The sequence below is a fragment of the Anarhichas minor genome, unplaced genomic scaffold (assembly GCF_050575085.1).
Source record: "Anarhichas minor isolate MPS153535 unplaced genomic scaffold, ASM5057508v1 ptg000003l, whole genome shotgun sequence".
Classification (NCBI taxonomy): domain Eukaryota; kingdom Metazoa; phylum Chordata; class Actinopteri; order Perciformes; family Anarhichadidae; genus Anarhichas; species Anarhichas minor.
In genome coordinates, this window is record NW_027466449.1 from 6,707,382 (window position 1) to 6,728,821 (window position 21,440).

General features: G+C 40.7%; 2 protein-coding genes across 3 annotated transcripts; both read right to left on the reverse strand.

Annotated features, from left to right (window-relative positions):
* Positions 1 to 505: 505 nt before the first annotated feature.
* mapk14a (mitogen-activated protein kinase 14a) lies at positions 506 to 10,978 on the reverse strand. 2 transcript variants are annotated; one of them, XM_076095239.1, is made up of 12 exons: positions 10,624 to 10,978; positions 8,086 to 8,215; positions 7,826 to 7,884; positions 5,516 to 5,627; positions 5,240 to 5,269; positions 4,900 to 4,947; positions 4,683 to 4,797; positions 4,521 to 4,592; positions 3,243 to 3,322; positions 2,112 to 2,190; positions 1,710 to 1,883; positions 506 to 1,568 (listed from the first exon to the last, which is right to left on the reverse strand). In XM_076095239.1, exons 1-12 carry the CDS (start codon positions 10,740 to 10,742, stop codon positions 1,507 to 1,509), a joined length of 1,080 nt encoding a protein of 359 aa, XP_075951354.1. In that variant the 5' UTR covers positions 10,743 to 10,978; the 3' UTR covers positions 506 to 1,506. The 2 variants fall into 2 exon arrangements, with proteins under 2 accessions (XP_075951354.1, XP_075951352.1); XM_076095237.1 differs by lacking the exon at positions 3,243 to 3,322 and adding an exon at positions 3,759 to 3,838 and having other exon boundaries at positions 10,624 to 10,976.
* Positions 10,979 to 11,256: 278 nt separating this feature from the next.
* elapor1 (endosome-lysosome associated apoptosis and autophagy regulator 1) lies at positions 11,257 to 21,396 on the reverse strand. The gene is made up of 20 exons (XM_076095236.1): positions 21,233 to 21,396; positions 20,994 to 21,141; positions 20,818 to 20,898; positions 20,619 to 20,724; positions 20,372 to 20,521; positions 20,031 to 20,119; positions 19,635 to 19,812; positions 19,403 to 19,531; positions 18,760 to 18,850; positions 18,571 to 18,676; positions 18,346 to 18,483; positions 17,458 to 17,721; positions 16,699 to 16,875; positions 16,467 to 16,617; positions 15,479 to 15,572; positions 15,152 to 15,253; positions 14,837 to 14,963; positions 14,097 to 14,275; positions 13,795 to 13,960; positions 11,257 to 13,711 (listed from the first exon to the last, which is right to left on the reverse strand). The coding sequence occupies exons 1-20, from the start codon at positions 21,379 to 21,381 to the stop codon at positions 13,625 to 13,627; spliced, it is 2,712 nt and encodes a 903-aa protein (XP_075951351.1). The 5' UTR covers positions 21,382 to 21,396; the 3' UTR covers positions 11,257 to 13,624.
* Positions 21,397 to 21,440: the final 44 nt, after the last annotated feature.

Sequence of the window (21,440 nt, forward strand, 5' to 3'; positions counted from 1 at the left end):
AACAATATGTTTTGATTTTAGTATAAGTTTGTCAGCATCTTGTGTTATGAAATTGTGGCTTAATAGGCATTTGACTCAAGAGACGTACTGTAGATGTAGAAATATATTTTCCATTTAAAAAGTACTGCTCGAGCACAGAGCCATCCCTGCTCCTGTACACCGAGGAGGCACAGTGCACTCAAGATTTCTTCAAAAAGCAAAGTTGTTTTTTTGTCTCTCATGTTTGCAATTGAACAGCCAATCTAAGGTTTTCAGTTATATTCAGTAGTTTTTCTGGATATCAGTACTTTGCTCATGAACAGGACAGATACTGCCCAAGTCATCCTCGTAGATGCTTGAGAGAAAGTCAAAATATCCATTAAGTAAATGTGGTAACATACTATGCTACATCATTTTCAAAATGCAAAATAAATGTGCATGTCATTGCCCTCTTGGTCAAACCATTCACATCAATTCAGTCAAGGATTGGCACTGGTGATAAAACAGGAAATAAAAAAAACCTAGGTCTCTTAAAAATAAGTCTTTATTTTGTTAAACAAAGGACTGAAGATAGAAGTTACTCTGCTGGACTGAAAATAGTTTGCGGGATCTTTCAATTGTCGTTCATAAATACCACCTCCACAAAGTATAAATACATCGGACATCCTTCTTTTACACATTTAAGCAGTATTTCTACTAGAAGTTTTCGCATGACACCATTTAATTCCTGTAAACCAACAACACACTCTCGCAAACGCACACAACGATTTTAACTGATGTACACAATAAAAGTGATTGCTTCACAAGCTAAGATAAAATCAGAGATTAAAACATAACGCACAGATATTTACATTGTTTTGAGTAGAGCTGTACCCATGAATATTGTTTGTTGTTGAATGGCACTGTCCTTAAACAGTGAAGGCTCAGATTTCCCTGTGTAGCCAAAATATGTATAAGAGTCTCACAGAGCATCTAAACTATCAAAATAAACATTAAAATGTGTGAAATTCCATTGGTGAGCACTGAAGGTCAGCGACTACACAGAGCAGGCACATTCTCAAATACCTAAAAACATCAAATCTACTTCTGTCAATATGAAACCCTTCAGAGTTATGTCACGTTAAATATAGGAACCATTATGACAACTGAATCATTTTACAAATCCATGTGACTCAGTGCTGTTTGTGACAGCTTGGCAGGGCGAGTGGTAGACTAGCATATTCCTTTTTCAATTGATGGACACAGAAGCTTATTCATAAGTTATTCAATAGTAAATTTAAAAACACAAAGTAACACAGCTATAGGTCCAGGTGATTCAGCATCTCAGTGTCACAGTGACAAGTCATCAAAGTCTATGTTTAAAAAATAATAATAGTCGACTATGAAATGATTTCAGCTATCGGCAAGAATTGCCATTTCCCAGCAACAGTTCATCAACATTAGTGGTTCATAAATAAAAACAATAACTGCACTAATGAACATGTTCGGGATTGTTACAACTTGTCGGAGGCAGGACTCGATGTGGCGTTACTCCATGTCGTCATCAAAGACAGGTGGCTCAAAAGTACACAGCGCCTCGTAGGTTAATCCTGCAAGAATTAGAAAAAAAATGTTCACAACATATCCGGGATTCTATACCGTCAGTACGGCATACATCGATACTTGAACATGCTTCTTTGTTGTTCTTTTTTTACAGTATTAGATATTTTTTGCGTAGAATAATGACGTACGTTTCCACTCTTCGATCTCCAGCTCGCGGCTCTCAAAGCTCTGGTCGTACGGCTCGGCCTCAGGCTCGTCGTCTGGGTCGTGGTACTGAGCGAAGTAGGGGTGAGCCAGAGCCTCGGACGCTGTTATCCGCTTGTCTGTATCCAGAACCAGCATTTTCTCCAGAAGGTCCACAGCTTTAAAAACATGTCAACATGGGAACAGAGCTAAATCTCAGACCGTCTAGGATATATCCTGTCATGTAGTTTTTTTAAGAGTTTTGACCAAAGTTTATTTTAAACAAAAGCCAAAACTATTATACTATAAAACTATTTATTGGAGTTTATATATATATATATATATATATTACTTGCAGTTTTGCAGAGCTGGCACCACAACACAATAGAGCAAACGTCTTGTATTACCTTGTGGGTTGGCACCAATGAACACATCAGCAAAGTTCCTCTTGGGCATGTTTGCCAAGGAACTGATGTAGTTTCTGGCCTGCAAAAATGCACAAAGGAAATCCAATGTCAGCTCCTACCAGCAGCAACATGTTGCCTACATTCAGTACCATCTGTTTCCTAATGCTCACATGTATTTTTTTTCTATGCTACCGATTCTGATCAATGTATCCACCTGCATCAAATAATTACTGCTGACTTCTTACATTTCTATCTATTTATGACTATACTCTGTCAAATACCTCCAACAGCAAGGTGTCAAAGAAAAACATTGTGGTGTGGCTCTCTTTGTCTTCTTGTCTGTTTAAACAGTTAAACAAAGTGTTTGTATAATTACTTTTTTCAATATCCAATTTTCATTAACCACATTCATTAAAACCCAAGACTTTTTTTAAATTAAAAACGGGTATTAATGAGCCCCAAATATCCTGTAAAAAGAAAATGAAGGTTGCAAATTATTCTATTGTTTGGAATGAAAATTAACATAAAAATAACACAAAAATATATTGAGAGAAGCAAGACAGCAAGTTTTAAGAAATGTGCAACAAAAACAGAAAGAAACCCACAGAACAAAGCAACTTTCATACAGAAAGTGCTGTTAGTAACCACAGTATCACCAACAGTAAGCCTAGCTACTGCACAGTGTGCATGTTTAACGCTACCAGGGTACAATGGCAAGCACACAAATGCCTTTACCACACAAGTTCAGAGACACTTCTGGTAATCACAATCGCATGCAGCGAGCATGTCAGACGCACAATCACCAGGATTAAACTAAACTACTAAATCCCCGGTAGTGAGCCCTGGTGGCCGTGCTGCTCCTTACACCCCACTAGTCTCACTGAGTGATGCTTTCATCAGTGTGGCCACCTTCATTGCCTTAAATAAAGATGAACTTAGTTCAATCTTGGCACCAAATATTACGGTAAGTATGGAACCATTTTGGGGGTAACACTCTGGATAAATATAGGATATTAAGCCAACAGCTGTGTCGCTTTAAAAGCAAAGAGAAAGTTACGTCAGCATGTCCGACTGTCCTCCCGCCCGGCCTTACTGTCTGGTCTAAAGAAAGTAACTGTGGATCCGGCTCACCTCATGGCTGGGCATCCTGTTTATTAGAGATGCTGGGGGCGTTCCTGTTAGACGCATTATCTGCTGAAGCTGGTTTATATCTATGAAGCTTGTGTCAAGGGCAGTATAGCGACAGAGCAGAGTAAGTTAAGAAGCTGCTTTTTCAATCGAACACTGTGCGACTAAACTTCTAGATGCACTACAATGTTATGTTGAAAAGCAAACTCCAAGCTTCGAAGCAAAATGTGACAATAAAAGTTGAGATTTAGAGGAAAGACACAACACAATACTTTGCATTACAGTCAATCAGTAGAAGGCAGAGCTCAATCACCTGTGTCACAATGAGATCATGACAGACAAGCTTAATTCACCCAATTAAAAAGAGGCAGAAAGCAAGTCTCAAAACCACAAAGCTGAAGGCTGGAAAACATGCCGTCAGTTAGGCAGCAGATACTCCAAGTTATTGCACAAAAGAGTGGCGCGTTCAGAGCAGAAAACTGGTTAGAGGAAAAACCTTGGGTGTCTTTTTGAACTCACAGACTCTGAAGATATTTTCATCAAGAGCTCGGGCCCTGGTGTTCCGACGAGCAGCATGATTAGCTTCAACTGATCAATGTCTACCGGCACACGGTAAAGGAAGACCAGATACTGGACATGGCAGAACTTGTAATCTGACCCGTTAGTCTTCATCCTTCTTGTGAAACTTATACCACTTAAAAAAACATCTTCGATATAAACGTTCACACTATGTTTACTTTATATTTCACACATGAGATGAGGCAAAAAGAAGAAAACAAACTGCAGGCAAGTTTGCACAGGTTAGAGAAAGTATTTGAAACGTAATCTGCGGACAAGTTACGAAAAACAAAAGTGGAGGCAGCACACAGCCCTGTTGTACACTTAACTTACAACCGGGGGGGGGGTAAACTTAATCTTGAGCAAAGATTGATAGGTCCGTGCAAATACTGGCAGGGGTGCAGGCAGAGAGTGGACCGGAGCCAACGATGCATACTGACGGTGTAGGAAGAGTTAAAGCACGCCAGTGGAAACATTGCAGTAAAGGGCATGTGTCAAGCCAGAGGAGAGTGTGAAAACAGGTACTGTGTGTGTGTGTGTGTCTGTTACATTTCCAATACTAAAAACGCCTCAGGCAGGATCATGTTTCAACAGAAACAAGCATTGCAGATCAGTCTCTCCTACTGCGCCGGCGAAAAACATCATAAATCAGTACTTCCACAACCCGTTTGTCTCCAGCTGTTGGGGCTCCTAATGTGCTGTACTCTCAAATGAAAAGGATACGGTCAGTTCCAGGAAAGAGAGTTTTTCCAGTGAGAAGTTCTGCCATTATGCAGCCCACTGACCAAATATCAACTGAAAGACAGAAAAGCAGCAACACAAGCATTAAGATTATGACGTATCGGTGAAAAAGTCACTGGGGAAGATTATTTAAATCCCATCTACCTGTCATGTTGTAATGCATCCAGTTCAGCATGATCTCTGGGGCGCGGTACCAACGAGTGGCCACATAGCCGGTCATCTCATCGTCAGTGTGCCGCGCCAAACCAAAGTCCAGAATCTGGGAGCAATTGAAGAGCAAAAAAACAGTTTGTTTGTAAAATATTCACATTTGGGGACTCACGTTTACATGTTTTACATGCGAGAGCAGCTGTTCACTGACCTTCAGCTCACAGTCTTCATTCACCGCCAGATTACTCGGTTTCAAATCCTGAAAAAACAAAAAGCCAAAATGTAATTCAGTGCAATTCTAACATCGGAAATCTTAATCTCTACTGTTCATGATTGAAAACAAATCTGTCCCTTTGTTAATATTAGAATGGAAGCCTTACATCATTAACGCCATGTAAAAGTAAAAGGTCCCGTTTATGACTTGCCTTCAGTGTTTGTACAAGACACAGGACCAAGATGTCATAAACCCGGACACACTGTTTTTAGTCAATTTGATCAGGGTCAGAGACACAGTGACATTTGTCAGACAAACAAAAAAACATGGCACTTACTCTGTGAATGATGTCTGCTGAGTGGATATACTGTAGAGAGATGGAAGAGATCATGTGCATTAAATCACATCGTCAGTTTAAAGGTGTATTGATTTTCCACAACATGTTATGTCAGAGGCAGTACAATGTAGGAAGCATTGATTCATCGAACAATTTGGGAAATAAGCTCATTTGCTGTGAGTTAGATGAGATCATTAATACTCTGATACCTGGGTGTGGTATCAGTCTGCTCACCTAACTCTTGGCAAACAAACAGCCGTTTCTCTAAAAGCTCACCTTTAACCCTCTGAGGATCTGGTATATGAGGAACTGCACATGGTCATCTGTGAGCTTCTGACATTTCACTATGTTGTTGAGATCCGCCCCCATTAAGTGAGTCACAAGATACCTGCCAATCACAAAAGCAGAAACAGACACAAATATCAGAAGGCATGTCAATGTTTTCTCATTTCATCATAAGCCAGATGGATAAATGACTGTATTTGCACTTCAAACTTCTTTTCCATTGTTTGTTTGCAATCTAAAACTCCCATATGGTTATGTGAGCTCAAACCGGTTTAGCTGCTGCTTCTTTTCACCCTCACTTCTTTTCAGAGGCACTGAAAGGCCAAGCCCTGCACAAATGAAACGTCACCTAACAACACGCCCGCATAAATGGGCTTAATGGAGCTGCATCAGCGGAGGACTCAAATCTAATCCCAGAGTTGTTTAAAGTGCCCAAACGGCACTTGTGAAGGAAGGCGAGAGCTGCAGCCAAAGTACACAAAGCCATGTGCTGCTTCGTCAGTCTGCTGCTCAACCAAATACCGCTCTTCATGAATACTCTTCTATTCTCACAGAGCGAGGCCTTAAAATAGCACCTGGTTACACTGGAGCCAGTTCTCAGCAGCAGACAGGGACACAGTCACTCTACAAAGTTCACCCGCCTTGAAAAAAAAAAAAGGGATATAAATAGTGACCTCTGTTTTCCTCTCTCCTATAGAAACAGGAGCTCTGAGGAGCCTTACCACAGCGCTGTGACTCAGCCGGTATTTTTAGAGCCAAGAGGAGCCATACTTAAAGCATATCTGAGATTTTTCCTGGATATCATAATGCATGCAGAACGTTTCCAACTTTCCAGCAGATGTACGGATGAAGAGATCCATATTTCATGACAGACCGTGACTCCGCATTTATTCGTCTTATGTAGTGTAAGAGAAGCTCCACACCACCCACCTTTACTCTGCCCCTCTTTTCCTTCCATTTACAAGAGAGCAGTCTCGCACACAACCTGCATGTGTGATGTTGCATGGCCTTCAGTCATCCATGACATTATGCTTCATTTCAAACAGCAAACACAGCAAACCACTGCTCAACATATGAGGAAGAAGTTCAAGTATGTCTCTCTGCAAATGATTGATCCACTTTGATTTATGTTAATGTATTCTGCACATTAAAAGAGCACTCCACCCATTCAGCATTGTACTTCTAGAATTACGTCGGACTCACGATGGATATTAAAATAAGGATCAAATCAATACAGCAAAACCAGAGATGTATTTGTTTTTGCCTTCTTCTTTCTTGTCAACATCTGGAGCCTGTTTATACATGTTTGTAACCCAGAGGGGTCAAAACAAAAAAAAACTGACTTCACTTGAGGCAGTTTATCAGACTTTGCGCAGCTCCATCTGCAGTCACAAAGGGCTTCATACATCTCTGTTCACATATGCAGTAGTACTCCTCATGAACGCTACACAGACTTTGACGTGTCAAATTCCCTATTTAAAAAAACAAAAAAAACATTCACAGAGCTACTTCTCCTTCCACCACTTTCATGACATCGTCATGTAAACTTAGAAAGGATCATGCAGACAAGCTGCTATTCGGGGACATGACTGAGGAAAAAGACTTCTGCATAATTCACTTCTCTGCATCAGCCCCGGCTGTCAATGTCTGGAGCCTGTTTCCTTGAATGTTGGGTATTAGAAATAAACCTGTCCATGCTGTTGAGCAAGGCCTCCGACATGAAGCAAGTGCGACACTGCCCACTCCCAAACTGCTCCAAAATAGTTAGGATGAGTAAAAACATGAGGGATCATTTTCCGTACAGGAATGTATAAAATATGAAATCATAAGTGAGATCTGACTGAAGTATTTAGTTGAGACACATTCTTATGTCGGGTGTCGACTGAAATCCGTCACAATCTTGAGACAAGTCCGTCAGTGTGCAGAGAAGAGAGGGAGACATTCCACGCATGACGGGGGAGGATTTAGTCACCGTCTAGCTGTCCACTTCCCATTTTTAACAAACTGTAACATCACTAAACAATAACTACCTGTTCGACAGCAATGGTTTTCACAAAGCCAGAGAGCAGAGAACAAAGGGAAGGAAGCTGGTGGTGAAATAACTCTGGTGAATAACTAACAGAGTGTGCACTCTAAGCAATGTTCCAGTGTGTTTAGTCAGCTGGCCGGTCTCCAGGTGCTTCCCAGCCACAGCTAGGATTGTCTGCTGCTGCAAAACTAAAGGCTGCAGTTTGTTGAACACCATTTCTAAATCACGCACAAACATTGCTGAGGGTGAACATGGGAACACATTCGACTTACACATCAGTGAATTCCTTCAGACTAGTAGCGGGGCTGAAGACATCTAGGAGGCCAATCACCTGCAAACATATAATAACCAATGCAGAGTTAACAAAACAGAGAACAATGGGAAGCAACAAAAAAAATAAAGTGTAAGTAAATAGGAAACATAATAAGCAAACGCATTGTGTGGCGTTGCATATGCAAATAAAACAACCTTGTTGTTTATGACTGTTCACCATCTGACACGATAAAAAGGGAAGAGAAACAAGTCCGCTCACATTTTCATGTTTCATGTGCTTCAGCAACCGCAGCTCTCTGTATGTTCTCTTGGCATGGATAATGGACTGAAATGGCCGGGAGAGCTTCTTCACAGCTACCTCCATACAAATCGTCATGTCATATGCAGAACTGTGGAAAAAAAAAAAGTGGACTAACGTGTAAGCTTGAATCTCATCAGTAATAACACACTGGTCACTGTGACGTTACTCACACACACACAACACTTTTTGTCAGCATGAACTTATATATAAATAGAATCTACGTGTTGTGAAAATCAACACACCAGACATGAGCTTAAAATAAAAAAGCAAGCTTGTCATTTTTTAGGCAGATGTTTGCTCTCAAAACCAAATTACGTGCAGTAAGAGCTGCCGTAGGTTGCAGAAAAGGGCGACATCAGCAGAAAATGTCATCTCTCAGCAGATTGGGAGCAGGCCTGCCTGCAGTCTGTCCTGCACTCTTAAAGGCCGACTGTCTCTCAGCCAAACCCGACACTTCCTCCTGCTCAGCTCACCTAACCATATTCTCAGGACACATCCACTCAGATACGTTTTCCTTTAAAAAAAGGCTTAACTAAGCTGTCTTTCTACCTAGCGTCCACACTACTGCTGTGCTTTAGAAACGCTAAAACGGAGACGTTTGAAAAAGCTGCTGACGCTGTTTTAGTTTGAAAACTCCGGGGTTGCGTATTAGTTTGGACGGAGAGAAAACTGAAACCTTTGAAACATTGGTGCAGAAACCCATGTTCGCTTCTTCATAGAGTCTCATCAGTCACGACTTGTCCTTCCCTGGTATGTCAAACCCTTATCATGTAATCCTTTCACAGAGGAAAACAAACAACACCAGGCTCGACTACCTGAGGTTAATTGCAACATGGATAATTACAGGCGTTGCTGACCTTGTTGTCTATGCTAGCAGCTATTGTGCAGTTCAATTCTGCATATTGTAATGCTACGACCGCCTACATGTGCAGGAGGCCAGCTTTTATTGGAGCACTTTGCGTCCAGCACGCGCATGCCCGGTGTATGTGAATGGTCATGTGATATGCATTTTCAGGCGCAGTTATTCCTGAAACGGCGCTAAAACCAACTAGATCTGGCTAATATTGTGGCTCAGTAGATAAAGCAGGTTGTCCTTTAATCACAGGGTTAACGGGTTCACGGTAAACTTAGACCGTCATGTAAACACTGACATTATAAGCCAGTGTACTATTTAGAGAAGAAAAAAAGAATCAGTCAATGCACTGGTGAGCAAACAGTAATCTGACCAGCAACAGATTATCCTATTGCCCAGCAACAGCACAGCTGTCCGCTTCCATTTGAAAAACAAACATCTGCCCACTAAATCAAGTGTACCGCTGACCATGTTGTGTCCTAGATAGTTTCAGCACAACGTATTTAATCACCAGACCAATGCACAGGGTCTATCCTATGAAAGCCTACACTTTCGCCCCGAAGCAGCATTAAGGGAATCCACCTCACAGGCAGATAAAATAATAATAAATCAATAGGCACGATCCCATCTCCCCTGTAAATGAGTTCATAGTAAAAAAAAAAAAAAAAACATTCACTTTAGAGCTGCCTAAAAGGTGTTTTCATTAAGGTTGGAAACGTTATTGATATTTTGATTTGTATGACCAGGAAAGTTACCTGTCTTATTGGACAACTATCTGTACTAGGGCTGCAAATAACAATGAATTTTCATTATCGGTCTCTTGTTTTTTTTACAAATAACAGAATTATCATCATTTGGTCAATAAAATATATGAAAAACGGAAATTTTCAATTATATAAAAAAGAAACGCAATAAATCCTTACATTTAAGACGCTGGAAGCAGATATGTTTCCCTTACTAGATTACTTCTCGTCTACAAAACAATCAAAAATTGTTTATGATTTACTATTGTTTTCATGAAATGATCAGCCTCTCTCTCTTTTTGACTCAACACTACTAGTAATGTTTACTAGCATCAGATTATGTTGAATATTTATATGAAAGCACACATAATAGAAATATTGTCACATCATCCATATAAAGTGTATGCAATGTGTTCTCAAGATCTTACCCAAACACATCAGCACCAACCAACAACATCATTATCTGTTAACCTCATCTAAACTTTACTCGGATTACGTCACCTGTAGGTGGGATTTTAAACTAATAATGTAAACTACACCCTCAAACATCCGTAATGTAGCCTCTGGGAACAGAATCTGCAGTTGCACCGTGTAACTTACTCACAAACACCGATTGATTAGTCAATTCTGTGATGTTAACGTGCACACTGATCAGATAAAGACTCGGTGTATCGTTACTGTGAGCGAGAAGCTCGTGTGAACATAGAAGCAGTTAGAGAGGTTAAAAACAAGTTTGTCAACAAGTTTTCTTGCGTAAAGGAACATCGTGGCTCCACCTTGCTAGCTAACAATCAGGACGAGCTAACCTAACTTTAGCCTCTGCAGCACAGGCCTCGTCTAAATGAATGGAGGTTAAGTTTAGGAGACTACGAGGCTCCACAGACACATAAAGTCATTTACCACACGGATCCGTAGGCGCCAGAGCCCACCGGGGACAGGTTTCGGTAGCGCTCCGGGACTTCCCATATCGTCTTGTTGACCTCCTCCCGATAAAACTTTGGTCTTTCTTTCTGCGACATTCCTGCAGAACCAACAGCCGACCACCGACTCGACTTTCTGGGTCCTCCGAGAGCCGTGCAGCTAAACTTTCCCCAAAGTTACGAGAAGTGAAGCTAAATTGAACGCGTCTCGTTGTTAGAGAACTTTAACGAATCGAAAGTTACGGTGCTGCCTCTTTGCGTAATGTTGCACCGTCTGAGTCACCGTCTGCTAAATGTACGTTTTTAAATCCTCACGCTGTTTGTTCCCCTCTCCGCTCGCCTTTAGACAGCTCCCGAGATTTCACCCCGCATGCAACACGTCGCCAAGTCTCGCGAGAGAAAACAACGGGACCTTACGAAAGGACAGAAACTGAAACCCGTGCTGCGTTCAGGTGCAAAAGTTAGCAATGAGATACCTCCGAAACAAATACTCAAAATCGTAGAAGGGCAATGCGTCAGAAATCAATTGCATTTTCCCTAAATGTAATATTTATGAGAGAGTGTCAACAAGAAGCACCACATCAAAGAAGACTCAAAGTTGACCCATATTGGACACCTCACCCCATGACACAGATATCGTCTAAAAAAAACATAACAGTATGTTGTTTTTTATCACCAGAAAGCTATCAAACAATGTAATACACAAGTTCAACATTTCTGGTAAATTGGGTGATTTATTTTGTCACTAAAACTTAAAAAACTGCACAAACTCTGATGTGTTTTCATTTTAGATAGATACTTCTTTACATCTCTTCAAGTTGGTCTGGTGTGCCTGCTATAAATTGAGCAATAACAGACTTCTGAGTAGGCCTATGTGGTGGGTGGATCAGTCGGACGCATGAATCTTTCATGTTGCCCATGATTTTCAGTTTAATCAGAAAAATTACTTCAGTTTTCAGATTTGTATATGATCACATGATGAAAAACTGGAATTTAAAATGAATTTATATCATAAGGACAGCCAAGTCAGCAAAAAAAATTTCAAAAGTGTGAACATTTTTCAAAACAAAAAAGATAAATATTTGACTTCAACTACCCTACCCAGATTGCCTGATTCTGTGGATCATTATTGAGAGCACATCGCCCTAAATCAACCAGGAGTTGATCAGGATGTCTTACAGGGCCGTGCACAGACATTTGGGAGGGCAGGTGATTAATCAAAAATAAAAAGGGCATCCCTCTCATACTTATTTATATAAAATAAAGCTACATGAACATAACAGACAGCACCAAGCCACCAGTCTCTGGCACACTGAACTGTGACATAGCCTTTGATTTCATCAAAGGTCAAGACAAAGTGTCTTCAAGTGTGATCGGATCTTCTATTTCAGTTGTTGCATAAGAACTGCCGTGCCATGACCTCGTCCTGGAAATAGATTCATAGTATTGAAGATTCCTAGTGCCTGGTAAACTTCTTGCCTGACTGAAAAGCAGATCAACAGTGGGGAAATTGTCCTTAGCAAAGAGGTTTGGTACAAGTTGCTAGTAGTCGCCCTTTCAAATCAAAAGGGATGAGCTCAGAAAGTGATTGATTTCAGACGGAATGGCCCAATTATAAAACGACAGTCAGGGGCGGTATTATTATTAAGATCCTATACTTGAGTTCAAGTGGCAGAAAAACATGTAGAATTCTCTATTACAAGTAAATGTTTTGCATTCAAAACTTTGCTAATGTAAAAGTACAAAAAGATAGCAGCAGAATAGCCCTGCAGTAATACATTATTTATATTGTTGGATTCTTATTACTAATGCGTTAACGTGTAAACAGCATTTAAATGTTGTAGATGGCCAATTACTTTTGACACTGTTATACACTGTTATACATTTTATTTTACAAGATGATTACATGTGTTGTGTGTTTAAGATTAATCTGCAAAGTATCTAAAGCTGTCAGAATGTAAAAGGAGAATTCATTCTGAATTGTAGTGAAGTAGAGGTATACAGTAGCAGTTAATGAAAGTACTTGAGTGCAGTACTTGAGTAAATGTTCAGCTACATTTTACCGCTGCTTTTAATGATGTGATATTTAAGAAATGTTTTCGGGAAAATACTTTCATTCTTCCATGTGAAATTGCAGAAAAGAGAAACATTTAGATTCATATGTTAATGCTAATATGTTTGACTTGCAATGGGTATCATGACATGTAGCTTCAAGAATCTGTCGGTAAATATTAAAAACATCTATAAAATGTACACCTGATTTCAAATTCAATGATTGTATTTTTCTTGACTTAAACAACCACAAAAATACTTTTCCATAAGACACATTAAAACACATTCACACATTTAAAGTAGTAACATCAAAGTATTATATAACATAAGCAATTTGAAGTGATAATATGATCTTAGGAAGAGCACCAGAAGGCAGCATTAGAGGTTACTCTTAATTTCTAGAAATGCACATTTGTGGTTTCTTTATTGTAGAAAATGTCTTTACTTCACAATAAAGCAAGATTGTATCATAAGCTTACGTGCAGCACAAAAGGTTATCAAAGGTGGTAGCAAAAATAATACATATATTGCCAAATAACGTTTTAAGACTGAACCGAATGGCTGGTCTGATAAAAAAACAAAAAAAACAGAATAGCCTAATAAAAAACAACAAAAGAAAATAGGAAAAAAAATGAAATACACACTCACAGTTATGTAAAATGTACACAGCCGTACACATCTTCAACAGTTGTAACTTAATCCACAGTTTGGTTCTCATATAATTTTGAAATACACCATCAGGCTTTGAAAATACAGAATATCCCCAATATGGAGACTTTCTATTACACTATTAGGTCTGGCAACCTAAAGTTTGACAAATAATACGAAATAAAATTGATACTCTTCTGTGACTCCGTCTGCTGCAGCTGTTTATCTAAAGTTTAACACTTCCTTTGTACTCTAGTAGAAGCATTTGTTCATCCTCTGAATTAAGCATCATCAGAGTCTTCCTCCTCTCTTTGATGGTATAAAGATGATGATTTTAGTGGAACTGAGTCAAATCCATCGGATGTCCTCTGAAAGCACATTGGTAATAACACAAAGCATGAGAAGTTGCTTTATAAGTAGCTCAGTCTGTGTGAATGAACGGGTTACTGACCTCTCGTGAGAAGGACCTAATTTTGGTGAAGAAGGATTTCCTAGTGAGGTCCATGAGGTCGTCCTCTGCGTCCTCTCCCTCCATGATAGCACAGCTGTCTGCAGTGGGCAGCTCACACTCTGTACCCCCAGAGCTCATCATTAGCTTGGAGTACTTATACTGCAACCTGCAGACAGAGAATGATAAGTCTCGTCTTTGTAGTTTGCAAACTATCAACTTAGGTTTTAGCTTTAATCTTTTATTTGTGACATATCAGTGCTTCAACCAAACATCGTAGGAAATGTGAAGCTCAGCAGTCTCACTTGCGTGTCTTTTTCCAGAAATAGCAGCTGATACAGATGAGCAGGACAGCAGCGATCGTTCCCGTGGAAACACCAAACTTGAGCCAGAAATCCAGAGTCACACAAGCGCTGACCTTTTGTGCTGGTAGTGACTCTCCACCGTAACACTGCAATGGCTGCTGCCACACATAGGTGGTTTTCTGAAACACACACATAGTTACATTTTCATTGGTCACATTTCACACACATCAGTTAACTACTTGAATCCTAAGGTTTTCAGTATTTTCCTTACAGGAATAATGAGCTGTAGAAGTGTTGGGAGGCAGATTTTGTACCACTCGACAGAGCCAGGCTAGCTGTTTCCCACTGTTTCCATTCTTTATGCTAAGCTAACAGGCTGCTGGTTGTAGCTTCATATTTAACGGACAGACATCAATCTTCTCATCTAACTCTTCGCCCAAAAATATCCCCATAAAGTAAATAAATATTGTGTGTGTTCCATTGCTTCACTGTGTCAGTATCACACTTACAGTACCTTAAGTGAAAAGGGCTAAATTACAACATAAAATATCATATTATTATTATATTATAATAATTATAATTATTTTCCTGTAATGTAGTCTGACATAATTGACACTTTTTAGAACATCTAAAGTATTTCCCCCCACACACACAGGTTTGTGATAGACCTGTGATTGGATTTGTGGGGTCGAAGAGGTAATATTATTTGTGTCATAATGTCCATGCCTGTGCAGCACTACCTGTATTCCCTGGATGCAAGCGCTGACAATCTCTCTGTAGTTGTTTTTGGTGCAGAGTGGACATGCATGCTGGCTCTGCCACAGAAAGTGGAAAGTACAACCATCACACGTCCCCTCTGAACAGTTACTGTGGAGGAAAAAACACAGATAAGAGAGATTATTCAGGTGATGAAAAATATCTCCAAGTTCAGATTATCAGAGTTTAGTATGTGACAGGCTATGTGTGTGTTGTAATACAGTATGTGTGTCAAATCAAATGTTGTCCGGACAAGTTTTGTAAGGTCAAAAGTTGAGCTTGGTCACAGTGAAAGATACCTTGGCAGCGTGATATGGTGTTTTTCAGTCACTGAGGGGTTGCATCTCAGTCTGACGGTGGCTGACCGGCCTTGTTTACAAGCCTGAGTCGTCTCACTGGACCTGGAAACATAAAAGTCTTAACTTCCACAATGTGATATATTTTAGACTGTTTCTGATCCTCAATTACATTTCTTACTTCAGCTATCGATAAAAGTTCCAGCTTCAAATCTTTATATTACTAAAATCAAATCACATACATTATATTACTATTATTACCATTCTATGTATTTGAAAGTACCACAGTGGATGAATGCAACAAAATAAATGATAAGTTGTCTTATTAACTTGTAATAGAAGATGACATCTGGCAGGACGGGCGCAGAGGGAAACAGCCATTTTGGAGATGAGATGCTACTCAGGGTCGTGTCGGTGGTCACACCTTCAGAATAAGAGGACATATATCAGCATATTTATCTGATATATGAAATGCAACCAAATTTAAGCAACCCCACAAAGCAGTACATATCTCTTTAAGAAGTGAGCCGTTTAATCAATTCAAAGAGTGGCCTCGTTTTAGACTTTTGTTCAAATCATTTTTAGAAGAGTGAACAGGTAAAACTACATTAATACACTATAATAAACTGCAAAGTATATGAGTCTACAGCCACGATAACAATACAGCCTGTGGTGTAGTGGTGCTTTGAGCTAAATGTTAATTCCAGTGTGCAAAAGGCTCACAGTGAGAACATTACATGCTAATGTTTAGCAGGTCTAATGTTTACCATGTTCACCAACTTAGATTATTGGGTCCATGTGCTAATATTTGCTTATTAGCACTAAATACAAAGTTCCACTGAAACTGATGGGTTTTGTAGGTATTTGCTCATAAACTACAGTCTATGGTCATAAAGTATTTGCTCGTGGTGGTGCAAAAGTCAGAGGATCACCAAAATCATTAGGATTCATCTTTGAGGCAATTGATTTAGACATTTCAGTCCATGGAGTGTTATATTGGCAAAAAGTTAAAAAAATTAACATCATTTTGCAGAATTTCTCTTATTTTGGAGCCCGGTAATATTCAAAGAACCCCTTAGATTCAGCTGGTGACAGCTTGTAGGGGCCCCGGACCCTAGAATGGGAGCCACTGAAGAAATTAACATAAATACTACATCACAGCAGACTACAAAGTATATCATATAAATGATAATGTGTGTTGCCCGTTAATTAATATCAGGACATTTTGAACAGACTTTTCCACAAATTTGGTTTTGAAAACATTACAAACATTTCCTCTCATTTACAGCAATAGATGGCTGCGGCATTCAGTCCATACCGATGAGTGTGTCACCAATGACAAAAGGCTGGCTGGACACCATGCTCTGACTCCTGATGTCAGAGGGAACCACAGTGGACTGACAGGCGTAACCTTTGACCTCCTTCCCACTCTCTGTCACATTTTCCACACAGGTAGCCGGTACTCTGCCCTGTAAGTGAAACACAGCCGGTTTTAACGTCAAACTAAATTTGACTAAAAAACAAAAGCCATCAGGACCACCGCTTCTCACCTCTTTTCCACACAGACCCAAATTAAAGCGATGGACATATCTCAGGCCTTTGCTGGTGAAACGAGGGCTGCTGTGGAAGCCGGTGACGTTGGACAGAGGAGAGAAGTCATAGTGCAGCAGCACGCCTCCTCTTGTCTGCACGTCCAACGCACAGTCACTGAGACAAGCTGTGTGGGCCTGAAGGAGAGGTACGTATTCTGTTAACAGTGAGTGGAATAATCTCATCTCATGTACCGGCTGAGGGAAACCCAAATAAAGACCTTATTTTAGCAGATAAAGATCTAGATACATTCAGGGCCATAGTCAGGGTTTTACAAATCCTCAGGTCATGGGTCCCAAAACACCCCCATTTTTGACAAACCACCAAAAGGTTTGGAGAACTTTGTGATTTTATCACATTTTCTTTATTAATTTAAATGTCAAATAATTTTTTCTGTGAATGTTTATTCCCTCAGATTGTTTTTAAAGCCCCCTGCACACCCTCTGTTATTTTATTGTATTTATTTATAAACTAAAAAACAGTTAAATGTGGAGAGATAGTGTCTAAAAAAAGACAAAATCAGCCTTTAAAACCAACCCAAAGTGTATAATTTGTGAGTATTTGTAGAACGTAAACTCCTCTAATTTCGTAAAAGGCCCCAAAATCCCATAATGACCCCAAAGGACAACACCTATGTGTCCTTGACAGCCCTGCATACAAATACACATCAATATATTTAGTTAGACATTCTTCAGTGGAAACGATTTTGATCCCATTACCTTGTTTCTCTGTGTGTTTGGTCCACACTTAACACAAGCGGCCTCTCCGACAGGCTGATCGGCCCTGATGAAGGTGTTCGGCGGGCAGCTCTTACAGACTCCAGTCCCATTGACCATGTAGTGACCCAGTGGGCAGGGAACACAGGCGGAGCCGGCCTTAGCGGAGCCCAGGGCACAGCGGCGACACTGAGAGGCCACACCTCCAATTACATTGGTGATGTGGATGGAGAAGATCTTTGCAGCATCAGCGCTGTATTTCCTCTCCTGAGGGAGAAGTTTTGGGATTTTTTTTTCTAAGTCTACACTTGTTTTCTGCTCAGTTTTCATGTAGTTTATGTGCTGTGTTTCAAAGTGGCCACATAGCTCCAGACTGTCCTCTAGAGTTCAGTGCAAGAACTGGGGGGAAACTCACTCTCAGAGCAAAAACACTGCACGAATCAGCAAAGGCAAAAAGTGTGTTATAACATAATCTAGGGAGAATTTAAAACGGAATTTACAGCCATAATTTGTAAATATATTCACAGTATTTGTTGCTAAATGTAGTGCTTCATCTTCTTTCCCTCCTGCAAATCTAATGGATGTGTCAGACTTTATCTTACCCGTATTCCCGTAAATCGAACTGTCACTGAGTAAACTTTAAAACCATAAATTACAAAGTCTGTACCCAGGGAAACAATGACAGAGACAACAGTATAACAATATATATGTATAAAGAATACACATATATGAACTCAGACACAAAGTGCACTTACTAAGAAATTTAAAGCTTGAGGATAAAAAGAGCTAAATCAAATAGCTTCTTTATTAAATTTTTTTAAGGCTGAGGGAGTGAAGCTGATGAAGAGATGAATAGATGAGTAATTTTGGAGATGTGTGATTGTGTCTCACCGCGTTAGGTTCCTCTGTTCTTTGAAAACTCCAGGTGAAGCTGGCGGTGCTGTTGCTCTGGATCAGGTAGGAGTATGACTGTTTACTGTTGCTGCCTTTCCACTGCTCCACCACATCATTATTCCACTGGTTATAGCCCTGCAGAGAAATACACTCACCTCATATATACATAATCATTCTGATGGATAGCGCTCCTTCTTTATATGTTGGGACATTTCCCCTCACCGCCAGGAAGTAAAACTTGCAGTCAGCTGTACACGTGGTCTCAAAGACAAACGTGATGCGAGAAAGTTCACTCCTTTCACTGTCTTCGACCATGGACTGAGGCAGCCTGTGGAAACAAAGGACATGTCGATCAACGTTTCCAACTGGGATATTGTGTAGATGTCCTTTAAGAGACACGTTTGACTTCACCTGTATCCAGGGACATCAAGTGTGAGCATCAGGTAGTCTGAGTCCTGATCCCTTGGGGTGGTGTAGACATACTCTCCAGCCACCTCCCATGCTGTCATTACAAATAAATATTAAGAAACAATCTGACACCATCCCTCGAGCAATGGAGAACCACCGAGTAATTCAGGCTGACATGCGCCATCTTTAAAATAACTCTTCAAACATACTTACACTTTAAATTAGGATCAAAGGCAAGTGTATTTGTATAGCACATTTCAACAACAAGGCAATTCAAAGTGCTTCACATAAAACCGTTAAAAGCATCAAAACATAAGGCAAAAGAAAAGCATAAGTTAGTACCATAGAGTCTGAACGTGTAGATTCATTTCTACCTTGGAAATACTAGTTTGACAAAATAACCTCACAGCTTTTGGACATTTGCACTTTAAGATTATTTTGTGGAACGCTGGGGCTGTTTTGTTGGTGATTTTATGCGATTGTGTATTTCACTCTCTATCTCTCTTTGTCCTTATCTTACATATCCTGTTTCGATTCATCACTTTTCGGATGTTCAGTTGTGCTATCTTGCTGTTGATTGTCTTTTAACTGCCTGGGAGTTTGTCCTCTCAATCTGCACTGTGTTGCCTAATATTGAATTTCTCACCTGTGCTGAGTTCAGAGTCGCCGAACTCTCGACGGAAGATGGCGCTCTTCATGTTGCTCGGCATTGTGTTCCACCATTTGTACTCAAAACCCACCACTGGCTCCGTGCCAACAGGGCACTTGGTACAGGCTGTGAGTAAATACTGTCATTATGTGAGGGCACACATGGAAAATAAAACAGGGAACTTTTTGACAGCTCTATATACTTTACACGGAGTGTACTCATTCTGCACCTGTTCCGTTTGAGTAGAAACCTTTGTCGCAAGGTTCACAGGTAGAAGAGTTGGTGACGAAGAAACCCGGGTTACATGGGGGACAGGTCTGCTTCTCCCCTGATGCGGGCAGGTTCACGGCTCCTACGACAGTTTCACTGCAGATCTTTGGCTCGATCCACTTATACATGAGCTGAGTCTGAGACACACAACAGGCCAGACATGAATATATGAACGAAGCCACCAGATGCTCTGTGCCGCACACAATCAGCGCAGACAATCAATATTTAAAGAAACCTAATAGTTACACCAGATGGCTGCTGGATATTTTCAAGGTGAAATCTCTCTCTTGTGTTCACCACTACTAAACCTCCACAAACTCTGCCTCCACACACTCCATGTCATTTTCTAGATTACCTTTCCCTCAGAGTCACAGGGAGTGTGGGTGTAGAAGTAGTCACTGTTTGTACATGCAGGTCTCGGTTTGCAGCTCCCTGAACCAGCCTCTGGAAAAATAGAAACCGAGCGAAGAGAGAAACAGGCGGGGACACACAGGGAATACACACCGCTCACATTAAGATAAGAGATCAGACAGACCTCACACACTTAAGCAGTAAATACAGCATTTGCATGCAGACTGCCTTGCATGTGTGAGCGACGAGATGCAAATACGGAACGATTGTAAGTTTAGACGTATCTACGAGTTCAAGAGCATGCTGATCAGTGATATGACGCGTTAGAAATGCAAACATGCATACCTGCATATGTGTCTTGCTCACACTGATGGCAAATGGCAGCACCCTTGTTAGAGTAGCTTTCAGCAGGGCAGGGGGTACAGCGGGCAGACCCTGTGTTTGCACTGTGGGTGCCAGGTTTACAATGGAAACACTCTGATGTGAAGGCCACCCCTGAAACATCCACCAGTCAATTTCATAAACAGGAAAAAGGAGCTGAGAACAATTGTTTAAAACTGCTGCACATGACACACTATAGGGTTAATCTTACCTGAGATGCCAATGTTTCTTAACAGCACGGGTTTGACAGCACTACCCTGCAGAATATACGCAGTGGTTTTCCAATACAGCACATTGTTGCCACTGTTAAGATCAACCTGCACAGAGTGAATGTGAACATGAGAAAGCAGCAAAAGAGAAAACCTGAGAGCTGTTTCATTCTGAATTCTCCAGCAAATGACAAGACAAACCCTGTATTCGTTAAAGTTGCTCTCAGTGGTCTTCATCCACCGGCTCTTTGAGTCCGTAGACTGACACTGGTCATTCTGAATCTAAAGCAAGGTGAGAAACGAACCCCAGATGAGCAAATATACCCCTAAAAATCAGCCATCTTTGTCAACATGAACAGTTATTTTAAAGCACTTACAAAGAACTCAAAGTAAATGTTGCTGTCAGGGTAGAAATATTGAAAGGACACAGTCCCTGGTTTCTTCAGGCTCACAGCATAGGACAGCGTTGCAGTGCACTCATCTGTGTTTGAGGTTACGTAATCACCCATCGGTGTCCAGGTTGAGCTGAAGAAACAACGACAGCAGAAACAGTTTGATGAGCTTCTTGGAACTAAGAAACAGTGAGAAGACTATTTAAAGTGAGGCGTATACTGACTTGGAGCAGTCAGTGTGGGCTTCCCCGCCGTACGCGGTCACTCCGTGGTTGACAAAACCAGACGGCAGGCTGTCCCACTCATCAAAGGCCACGCCGGTGCCCAGAGAGTAGGTACCTACAGCACACTTCTGGCATTGCTGCGACTGCATGTCGAGGAACTCCCCCTCACTACACGAGAAGGCTGTAAGAGGAAAAGAAAGAAAGAAAC

Excerpts from the sequence above, each read along its gene's own strand:
- mapk14a (XM_076095239.1), bottom strand. The coding sequence starts at position 10,742 with ATGTCGCAGAAAGAAAGACCAAAGTTTTATCGGGAGGAGGTCAACAAG. Across the intron at positions 7,885-8,085 it reads AGCACATGAAACATGAAAAT|GTGATTGGCCTCCTAGATGT; the intron begins GTGAGCGGACTT and ends ATATGTTTGCAG. Across the intron at positions 4,593-4,682 it reads GATGCATTACAACATGACAG|TTGATATTTGGTCAGTGGGC; the intron begins GTAGATGGGATT and ends TCTGTCTTTCAG.
- elapor1 (XM_076095236.1), bottom strand. The coding sequence starts at position 21,381 with ATGCAGTCGCAGCAATGCCAGAAGTGTGCTGTAGGTACCTACTCTCTG. Across the intron at positions 20,522-20,618 it reads AAGAAACATTGGCATCTCAG|GGGTGGCCTTCACATCAGAG; the intron begins GTAAGATTAACC and ends TGGATGTTTCAG. Across the intron at positions 19,532-19,634 it reads TTTCTACTCAAACGGAACAG|CCTGTACCAAGTGCCCTGTT; the intron begins GTGCAGAATGAG and ends ATTTACTCACAG.